Source organism: Prunus persica, chromosome G6, assembly GCF_000346465.2.
Source record: "Prunus persica cultivar Lovell chromosome G6, Prunus_persica_NCBIv2, whole genome shotgun sequence".
Lineage (NCBI taxonomy): Eukaryota > Viridiplantae > Streptophyta > Magnoliopsida > Rosales > Rosaceae > Prunus > Prunus persica.
In genome coordinates, this window is record NC_034014.1 from 30,669,462 (window position 1) to 30,680,457 (window position 10,996).

Genomic DNA, 10,996 nt, shown 5'->3' on the forward strand with positions numbered 1-10,996 from the left:
GAAAAGTAAAGTCAGTTCTGTTTTTGGGAAAATGAGGGCAAGAGCTTTTGGTAAAAGGAGGTGCAAAAATGTAAACAAGACACGTGATAAAGAAGACCAAAGGTCCAATACAGTAACTGAGGGACTAGTTGAGAATGAGGTTGTTGAAGCAACTATAGACAAGAGTAAGTTATCAAGATGTCATCCAATGAAGACAAGAAAAGCAAGGAGAAAGACCACAGTATATGATGATGAGGAGTCAGTAGATAGTCTTGACTCTGATTTTGCAAACCCTAACTTCAGTTGTGATGATAGTGATGATGATGTCGATTTTGATGAATGGGTGGACAAACAAACTGAGTGGGTTGGAGATGGGTGAAAAAGAAAAGAACCAGAGTCAACAAATGCTGGGGTTGAATCTAGGGATTGTGGTGCAGATGTTGAACTGGATTTAGAGGAGTATGATTCTGATAATGTGTAGCCTAAGTATTACTCTGATGATGACACTCCAATGAAGGATAGATGGTTAGAGTTCAACTTGGCAATTGACATAGGAGATCCACAGTTTGAGGTTGGGATGAAGTTCAGTGATTGTAAAGTTTTTAGATATGCTGTCAGAGAACAATTTATAAATATGAATAGGGATGTTGTATTTGTGAGAAGTGAGGCTTTCAAGCTAAAGACAATTTGTGCAGATCCAGATTGCTTATGGGAGATATATGCTTCCAAAATATAGCATGAGAAGACCTTGCAGGTTAAGAAATATAAGGGGTGAACACAGTTGTGGTATTGTTTGGGAGAACCCCACTGTCAAGTCTAGTTGGCTCAGTGCCAAATATATGGAAGCATAGAAGAGCAATCCAAGTTGGTTAATTAGGTCATTTATGGAGACTGTGGGGAAGGATTATAACACTGGAGTTTCTAGGCAACAAGTTTATAGGGCAAAAGAGAGGGCATTGAGGCATATTGAGGGAATATACACATAAGAATACTCTAGAATTTGGGATTATTGTGAAGAGTTAAGGAATACCAATACAGGAACAACTACCAAAGTTCAATGTCATTTCAATGAACAATTGGGTCATCAAATGATTCAAAGGTTATATGTGTGTCTACATGCATGTAAAGCAGGGTTTATTGCTGGATGCAAACCCATTATTGGATTGGATTGCTGCTTCTTGAAGAATGTATATGGAGGGCAATTTTTAGTAGCAATTAGTATAGATGCTAATAATGAAATATGGGTGATTGCGTATGCAATGGTTGAGTCTGAGTGCAAGGACTCATGGGTTTGGTTTTCGGAATTGCTGGTAAAGGATGTAGAGATTGTTGATCAGTTTGGACACATTTTCATATCCAGATAAGCAAAAAGGGTTATTACCAGCTTTTGAGCAAGTTGTTCTTAACAGTGAACATAGGTTTTGTGCAAGACATTTTTCACCAACTTCAGATTACAATTCAAAGGAAAAGCTTTGTCTGACAAATTATGGGGGGCTGCAAAAGCAACAACTGTTCCACAGTTTGCCAAACAGATGGAAGAGCTGAAAAACCTTGATAAAGATGCTTATAATTGGCTGATTGAACCATAAAAACCTCTCAAGCATTGGTCTCGATCACACTTCAGCACTGATGTAAAGTGTGATATGCTTTTAAACAATATATATGAGTCCTTCAACTCATTCATATTGGCATGCAGAGATAAGCCAATACTGATCATTTTTTAGATAGTTACGTGTAAGTTGATGAGGATGATATAAGGCAGAATAGACAAAAAGGAGGAATTGAACAAAGGCAATTTGCCCCAAGATTTTTAAGAAGGTAGAGATAAATAAGACAAAAGCAAGTGGTTGTGTCACTATGTGGTCAGGCGGAGGAAAATTTCAAGTTGGCAACGGTGGGATTTCACAGTATATTGTGGACTTGGATTTGAGGACCTGTTCTTGCAGAGAATGGGATTTGATTGGTAGGCCTTGTGTTCATGGAGTGGCAGCTATAAATTACAATGGGGGCCTGAACGTAATGAATTTTGTGGATGCATGTTATCACACTGACACATATTTCAAGGCATATGAAAACCTCATACTACCTATGAATGGGATGGAGTTGTAGGATAGAACTAATATGCCACCATGTGTGCCTCCTTCATACTTCAAACAACCTGGAAGGCCAAGAAAGGCTAGAAGGAAGGAAGTAGGTAAGTCAAGCAAAAAGGCCAATGTTGTTACAAAAGTTCAAGACTCACTGAAGTGTGGCCAATGTGGAAGAAATGGCCATAATAAAGGGACTTGACATAGGAATCTGCTCCCCAAAACAAAAATAAAAAATAGGAAGGATGAGGTAAACATCTAAGGATGAACATTTGTTACTTTTATGAATTTTAATGTTTTTTGTATATCTTGCAACTAACAGTTTATTATTTTTTGCCTCATCCTAGCAAACTACTCAAACAAGTGAAGCTGGTCCCACAACAACAACAAGGCGAGCTAAGCCTGCAAGAGTTGTGCAGAAAGGAAAATGGAAGAGAAAGGCCACCACTGTAGCTGGAAGTTCAAATGCACCACCAAGTGATTCAGCTACTCCATCCTCAACATCTGCCCCTCCTGCATCAACCGAAGCTTCAATTGTGAATTCTTATTTATTGAGGAAATGACCCATGGTTGAGAGAGCATCAGACTTGAGCAAGGAATATTGATGGTCTTGCACACTTGTCTTTGTTGTTATTTTGAAATCACAGACTTCTTTTAGTTGGTTGGGTTAGGTCCTTTTGTTATCAAAAGACAGTTTTACCATTATTAGCTGGTTGGGTTAGGAGACAAGTTGCCTTATTTTGGGAAGATAGCTTATGATATTTTGTAAGACAGGTTCTGTTTTTTTGGAAAATAGATTATGATTTTTTGCAGAACAGGTTCTGTTCACTTGGAAGGTTGTAAATGTTAGCTTGTGGCCCTTTGTTGTTATGCTGCAAGTGGAAATGAATTTGTTGATATTTTGTAGAAACAAGTTGTTGGAATGAAGAGGTTCATTTTGTACATATCAATACATCATTGCATTGCCAAAACATCACATTGTATGCAGATTACATAGCCATAATGCTAATTCCCATTACATAGACAAAATGTTCATTCCCATTACATAACCAAAAGCACAATGTTTTCCATACCAAAAGCACAGTGCTTTCCATACCAAAGGCACAGTGCATCCCATACCAAAAGCACACTACATTACACCACAAGCATAGTGCTTTCCATACCAAAAGCACAATGCATCCCTAAAACACCCCATTTCATGCTAATTCCAAAGTCTTCAGCTTCAGTCCATCTGATCCATCATTTCCTCCAAAAAAAACATTGCAATAAGCATGCACGACACCACCAATACTGCCCAAAGAACCTTCTCTCTGCGTCTTGCCTTTGCTAGTGAATTTTTCAACTTATCTCGCGATTTTAGTAGCCCCGGAATCACAACTTTAGACCTTTCACATATTTCCACATCATACCAAACCCAGAAATCACAACCTCCTCTACCCTGCACAAAACCCACTATGTAAATTCATATTTGCACCTGGTACAATTCAAAATATAATATTTTGCATCAAATCCAATTTTTTACCTTTGCACACACAGCGAATCGCCTCCCAGAATTTGAAATTGCCCACGAGGTTTGGATTCTCGCATTCTTACTACACCAACATACCGTCGCCTTATGCTCTATTTCTCCTTCGTTTTCTAGGTTAACAAGCCAATTCATTCGAATAAACCTTTTAGGAAACTCACTTCTTTGAAATCGTAGATCTAAGCTCTCAGCTATGAAGATTTAGGATTTAGGTTAAACTGAGGTTGAAGACAAAGACATTTTGGGTATTTTTGTTCGATCCCCAGCTTTGCAATTCGTGCCCACTTTGGGCGTGATTTCCTTTTCTTTTTTTTTTCTTTTTTTTTTTGAATTGTCGAAACCCGAAACTACCCTTCAACTGTAATGCACGGAATGGTCAATCAGCTGGTGGGGTGGGTCCCACGGGTGCCACATCAGCATTTAATGATTGATCGTCTGGTCAATTTAACGAAAAGATGAAATTGGACGATGTTGAAAACGTAAGGGCGTAAATTGATAAAATTGATACCTTGGGGCCCAATTTAAGAATGACTCTAAACCAACAGGGTGTCTTTTGTCGTTAGCCCTTATTATTAGTTTTTTTGTGACACAAAGTTAGGAACGGGGACTCGAGAATGAGGAAACTTACACAAACGGATATTGTGTGAGTTTGAACTTATGAGACCATTTGGAAGTGAACTTATGAGACCATTTGGAAGCACACCAAAAGTATGAGACAATCCAACTAACACACTCTTTGGTTTTATGAATGTAGTTGGCTCTATGCCTTTTTGTGTTTCATTTAGTTGAACTCATATTTTGAATTCGCCTTTGTGTAAATGGCTTTGGCCTTTTATTTAATAAAACTTGATTCTGACAAAATAAAATAAAATTGAGTATGATTTAATTGTTCTATTGGGCATTTACTTGCGCAATGCTGAAAATAGAAAAAGGGCAGAAGAATGCATTTTAAAATTTATTTTCTCCGTTTGAAATAAAGTATTTTAGAAATTTAGTGTTTTTTGGTTTTTATTTGTAATTTTCAAAATCTATTTATTTTTTTTCCAATTCAATTTGTTATATTTTAGTATTTTAAAATGATACAGTTTTTGTTGTTGTTGTTGTTGTTGGTGGTGGTTCATGTGATTGATACCCGAGTCTATAATTGATTGCGGATGCAGTAACTTAACATTGTGTTTGGTGGCTAGGACTAGATTAGACTATTTCAATTAAAATTGACAAGAGTCCTAGCTGTTGTTTGGTGCGCTAGGACTGAACTTATTAAAATGAATAAGAGTCCAATATATTGTGTCTTACAAGTTTCACATAGAGGGATGAGACTCATAATGACTCGCTTGAACTCAACTCCAATTCAATCCAAACCGGGCCACCAAAGGTACTACCATACTAGGGATGAAAGACATTTCACCTATAAACAAATTGTATTGATACATCAAAAAATTTCCATTAATGAAAGATGTAAATCCATTGGAAAATAAAAAATATGCATGTCGGATAAATTGATAAGTCGGGCATTCCCAGCCTACCAAGCGAAACCAGTGGTTTCGATGGGGAAGAGCTTTTCTTAAAATGGGTTTTTATGATCCAATAAAGAATATAAAAAAAGAAATTTAAATTTGGAAGATTTGAGTGGGATTGCTAGACCCAAAAGTTTGGTTATGTAGTTTTTTTTCTTCTGAGCTTCGGCTCCCTTACACTATCTCCAATGGTGGAAAGGGCCAAATGTCAAATTTTGGCAATATAGCCTAGATGGAACCCCCAGTGCATGTATAGGGCCATGCAAAATATCAATCTAGTCAATATCTTGGGTGGAATAGCAGTACATGTTTTGCCTAGACTGAAATTTGGTGGAGCACACTCACACAACCCACTTCCCCATGTGCAAAGTTAATTTTGTGGACCCATTAGAGTTAAACTATTTTTAAACAATTTAATAAAGCTACAAACTCAAAATTTGAGTCCAGAGGGTTGGGGGAAAAACAGTTTGAATCTGGGCAATACATGAATAGTTGTATTTTGAATGGTGAAAATTTAGGTTTAGCCCCTTTAGCATTGGATGGATATGGCCTCAAGCCATCTCCAACACATGAGGCCAAACATAAAATATCACAAATTTTAACCCATTTCCTCTTCCAACTCTAGAAAATCAAGGGGTCAAAATTTGGGACAAACTTGAGGCCAAGTACTAGTCAAACTATTGCCTTAACTGGAATTTTTTTTTCTGTGGAGCCCACGCAGGCTGACGTAGCCCATGTGTACCGTTGGAATCCAATGACAACAATTCAAACATCCCTTATATATATTCCAATAGTAACCTCAATCAACGATCTAGATTAAATCCGTACTATTTTAAAGGTAAAAATAAAAATAAATCCAACGGCTGAACTTTAAATCCAACAATCAAAATAATATTTTAAATTAATTAAAATCAGATTCAACCCCAAAACTCACTCCAAACTTTATAAATACCTACTCATTTCTCAAATAATCCACCAAAAATTATATTTGTGGAATTTCAATTTTTTTAGGTTAAATGGTTCAAAAAATTAAATTGTGATTTTATTTAAAAAGATTAAATGAAGAAAGGTTATCCATTTGAAAAAAAAATTAGACTTAAATAATTTAATAAAGTTGCGGACTTAAAATTTGAGCCTGAAGGGTTTGGGGGAAAAAACGGTTCGAGTCTTGGCAAAACCTAAATAGTTACTTTTAAATTTGAGTCTGAAGGGTTTGGGGGAAAAAACGGTTCGAGTCTTGGCAAAACCTAAATAGTTACTTTTGGAGGGGGAAAATTTGGGTTTAGCTCCAAATGGGTTAGAGAATGCCTTAGAACCAAAAAATTAAAAAAATAAAAAATCAAATTTGTAAGTCGCCTAAAAATGAGGGGAGGAAAGTGAAACTTGAGCGAAAATACAAGGAGAAAAGTAATAAGCCTTTTTTAATGTAAAATAATAATAATAATAAAGCCTTTCTTTTAAAGTTTTTCTATTTAAACCTCATACTTTTTTTTGTTCACCCCAATACTTAAATCATTAAGCTCTTAAGTTTTATTATTGTGTAAAAAGACAAAAAAGGTCATCCAATTTAATACTTAACCCTAATATATCTATACATACACCTTACCACTTTTCATATTAAGTTTTAGAAAAACACAAACTCCTCTACATCCTATTGCCAGATTACTCTTCTCTTTCAATCCAAGAAACCTACTACACTCTCATCTTCTCTTCATAAACCTAAAATACGGTATACAAATAGTGGCTTGTGGGTCGTCAATTGAGGTATGTAATGTGAGATTGTTTCTTGGTTTGGGACTCCTCCTAGAATTAATGAGGATGTTGTGATTAAAGATTTGTTGTAATTCTGAGGTTGAAATGAACTTAGAGCATCTCCAACCAATGTGTCAAAAGTGTCACATAGACATTTAACGGTTAGAAATAACATCTCACATCACTTCAACCGATATGTCGAAGCTGATGTGGAATGAAGGCCGGAGGTTGAGATGTTATTTTTGACATTCCAAAAGCAAGATGTCAAATAAATATTTTATTATTATTTTTTAATTAAAAATAAATCAACACTAAAATGTAATAAAATAATAATTTAATTTGACATATCGGGTGGACTGTAAAACTGTGTAAGATGTCAAATTGTCATATTAGCCATCAAATTAAAATTTGATGTTTAATATTTGACATCTCCCTTGAAGTGGTGAGGGGTAAGATAATAGGGTGTGGGGTGTGGGGTTGATGAGTTTTTTAATATTATTTTTTTCTGCTGGGTGTGTATTTAGGGGTAGTTTGGAAAGATAGTGAGATTTTTTTATAGATTGAGAAAATTTTGAATTAGAAGTTGGATTTAACTTAGATATAAGGTGAACAAAGAAATGTGTGGGGTTTAAATATAAAAACTATTCCTTTATCTAAAACCTGTCAAATTTAAATTAGGTAACAGTGATTCGGGTTATACCCAAATGCATAAGCGCACCTTCATTTCTGCACTTTGCCCCAAATTAGGGTTTTTGATCTCTCACTCTCACTCTTTGAGTTACACATAAACCACGCTGAGAGCCCCCCGTAGCCGAGAGAAAGATGTGGAGGTCTGTTGTGACAGCAAGAGCTTCTCTTTCGACACAGGCGGCACAGAAGTTGTGTGCAACTCGAAACCATAAGGTGCTTTCCTCTAAAACCCTAACACTAGTTGATCAATCTCCTCATTTTCCGACCAGATTATCTCTCTGCCAAACCCGTAGGTTCCTTTCTCAGCTCTCAGAAAACCCTAGTGATTCTGATTCAGCTGAAGGACAACAGCTATCAGTGGACTTTGGTGAAAATGGTGATACACATAGGGAAAATCTTACCCCTGGGAATGGGCTTGTTGGAGAGGAAAAGGGTGATACTCAGATGAACATGTTTTCCCCCCCTGCTGTAGAGTTGGGGGAAGTGGAAGAGGTTTATGAGATTGATTTGGAGCAGTTGGAGAGTTTATTGTCTCTTCTTCAGAGCAGTGCTGATGGGTGTCTTGAGTCTAGTTTTGATGGTTTAAATTTGACTTTACATCCAGAGTTTGTGATTAAAGTAGTTGAAACCCCACTTGTTTTGGGTGAGAATTTGATTAGGTTTTTCAAGTGGGCGTTGAAGGAGAAACCCGAGTTTGGTGTCACTACGCACATACTGGATGCACTTGTTCGAGCGACATGTAGTGGCCTCGTTAGGAAGAGAGATGTGTATTATTTGTGGGATTTAGTTAAGGAGGTTGGTGAGAAGGAGAACACTGTGGTGCATGTGGAAATTCTCAACGCATTGATATCTTCATTCTCAAAATTGGGTAAAGGGAAAGCTGCTTTGGAGGTGTTCAACAAGTTTGGTGATTTTGGATGTGTCCCAAATGCAGATACATATTACTTTACAATTGAAGCACTTTGCAGGCGTTCAATTTTTGGTTGGGCTCAGTCTGTTTGTGAGAAGATGCTTGATGCGGGAATCTTGCCTGACGGTGAGAAAGTTGGTAGGATCATATCCTGGTTTTGCAAGGGTAAAAAAGCTAAAGATGCCCATTTGGTTTATTCCTCGGCGGCGAATGTGAAGAAGCAGTACCTGCCTCCCGCTTCGGTTTATTTTTTGATCAGTTCACTCTGTAGGGAGGATGAAACCGTTAAATTAGCTCTAGATATGTTAGATGATTTTGCTGGTGAAGCACGGAAATATGCGATTAAGCCCTTTTCAGCTGTTGTTCGAGGTTTGTGTAGGACAAAGGATGTCGATGGGGCCAAAAAATTGCTTCTTGAGATGACAATGAAGGGCCCACCTCCAGGAAATGCAGTTTTCAATATGGTAATCAATTGCTATTGTAAGGCTGGGGATATGGGAGAGGCAATTGAGATGATGAATCTAATGAAGAGTAGGGGGTTGAAACCAGATGTGTATACTTACACTGTTATCATGAGTGGTTATACAAATGGAGGTCAGATGGAGGAGGCTTGTAAAATATTATCCGAAGCCAAAAACAAGCACCCCAAATTGAGTCCTGTGACTTACCATACACTCATCCGTGGGTATTGCAAACTGGAAGAGTTCGATAAGGGTTTAAAGTTGTTGCGCGAGATGAAAGATTCTGGGGTCCAACCTAATGTTGATGAGTACAATAAGTTGATCCAATCTCTTTGCCTCAAGGCCTTGGATTGGGAAACAGCAGAAAAACTACTTGAAGAAATGAAGGATAATGGGTTGCATCTCAATGGGATTACTCGGGGTCTTATAAAAGCTGTGAAGGAACTGAAGGAGGAGAAAATAGAGACTGAGAATGTAGTTGCAGAAGCCTAAAATGGTCATCTGGTTTTTGGTATGTGGATGTTATGATGAAGACTGGGGAAATAAAGTGAAGCTTTGCGGTTTATTTTGTTCATGGTGATAGTTATGCATCTCCTCTTGTCAATCATATACAAAAGGAAGATTGGTGTTTTTCAATCTTTTCTTGCCTTTTTCCCTTGGACTTGTATGCTACAACCTTCAGAGCTAAGCCAGAGGTATGCGCCTTAAAAGTCAGGACTGGGTCCTCTGCTTGCAACATGCAATTTTTGAAGCCTTAATTTTCTTTTGGGGTTTGTCCATTTGCTACATCTTGATATCAGTGGGTTTTTGATATTTTAGCGTTTATCTTCCTTTTAAAAAAAATGAAATTTATACCCTTTTTTTTTCTCCCTTTTTTAAAGAATTTGATGTGATTTTTTGTTCTTAAACACTATTTGAAGGTTAATATTACTTTCTAAGATGCAGTTAAAGCTCAGAGGCATTGTTGGAGCTTTGGTATTTGTCCTGAATGAGGAAATTTTGTAAGTCAATAGGGTAAGAAATGATTAGTATTTTTTTTAATAAACTCCGTGTTTCTTATAAAAAATGCAAAAGCGAAAAGCATTAGGGCCACGATTGCGTCGTTGATATAGATATTGCTTTGTAATTTTGAGACCGAGTTACATGAAAAGGAATTATGGGTATCCATTGAACAGATTATGTCTGGTTAGCTAGGAAATCTTCTGGTATAAAGAAGATCATTGTGTGAAGAAGGCGAATCAGATCTTTGTCTTCTGATTAGGTATATATATAATGTACACACAGTGAGATTCTCTCTACAGGATGTTCATGTTTTATTAAAGGACGGATTAGCAATAACGTGTCAATAACATAATTCATTGGGATGTAGTTGTTGGTGGCATGCCATTGACTTGTTATTGGCGTGTTGTTGCCAATCTAAAGAAGGATGGATGACATGCATAGAGAGAAACCATATATACATTTAGTGGCGGATTAGATCTTTTGACTTCTGATTCAAGTTAGAAGAGTTGTACCAATATTTAAACCATTAGATGTGGCATTTATTTTGGTCTGATAAGTTTCAATTTTGGAATCTTGAATGTTAGGAAACTATATAGTACATAGACCAAACCACCCAACTACCCTTCTAAGAGTTTCTCAAGTAGCCTAGACGAGTGGTGGCCTAGAAAACTTTATCTGTGCTCTATTTGGACCTTATAAGTATCTGTACTTGCTTGCTGCACACCCATTTCACCACTCGTCCGGCGATAAGAATTTGTTTTGGATTGTTGAGATTTCTGTATTAGTCTGTGTTGGTAAACTTGTTCTGTTGAGGATTTATTGTGTTTGGGATCCTAGCTAAATTTCAATTCCTAATTGAAGAATATAAAAGAGCAAAGCCGTGTTCTTCTTCTTCAAAAGTTAAACCAGGGCCTCCAATCCTATCTCCCTTTCCAAAGTAGCTTAAGTTAGAAATTGTTTTACTTATGACATTACAACGGTTGGCTCTGGCGCCTCTTGAAGGAATAGAATGGGCCTCAAAACATTTGCAATGTCTCCTTCCCCTGCTGCCTTCCTACCAGAGGATAAGAATT

At 37.1% G+C, this 10,996-nt stretch overlaps 1 protein-coding gene across 1 annotated transcript; it reads left to right on the plus strand.

The window, feature by feature from the left end:
* LOC18773407 (pentatricopeptide repeat-containing protein At3g02650, mitochondrial) lies at nt 7,225-9,890 on the plus strand. The gene has a single exon (XM_020566346.1). The coding sequence runs from the start codon at nt 7,683-7,685 to the stop codon at nt 9,411-9,413; it is 1,731 nt and encodes a 576-aa protein (XP_020421935.1). The 5' UTR covers nt 7,225-7,682; the 3' UTR covers nt 9,414-9,890.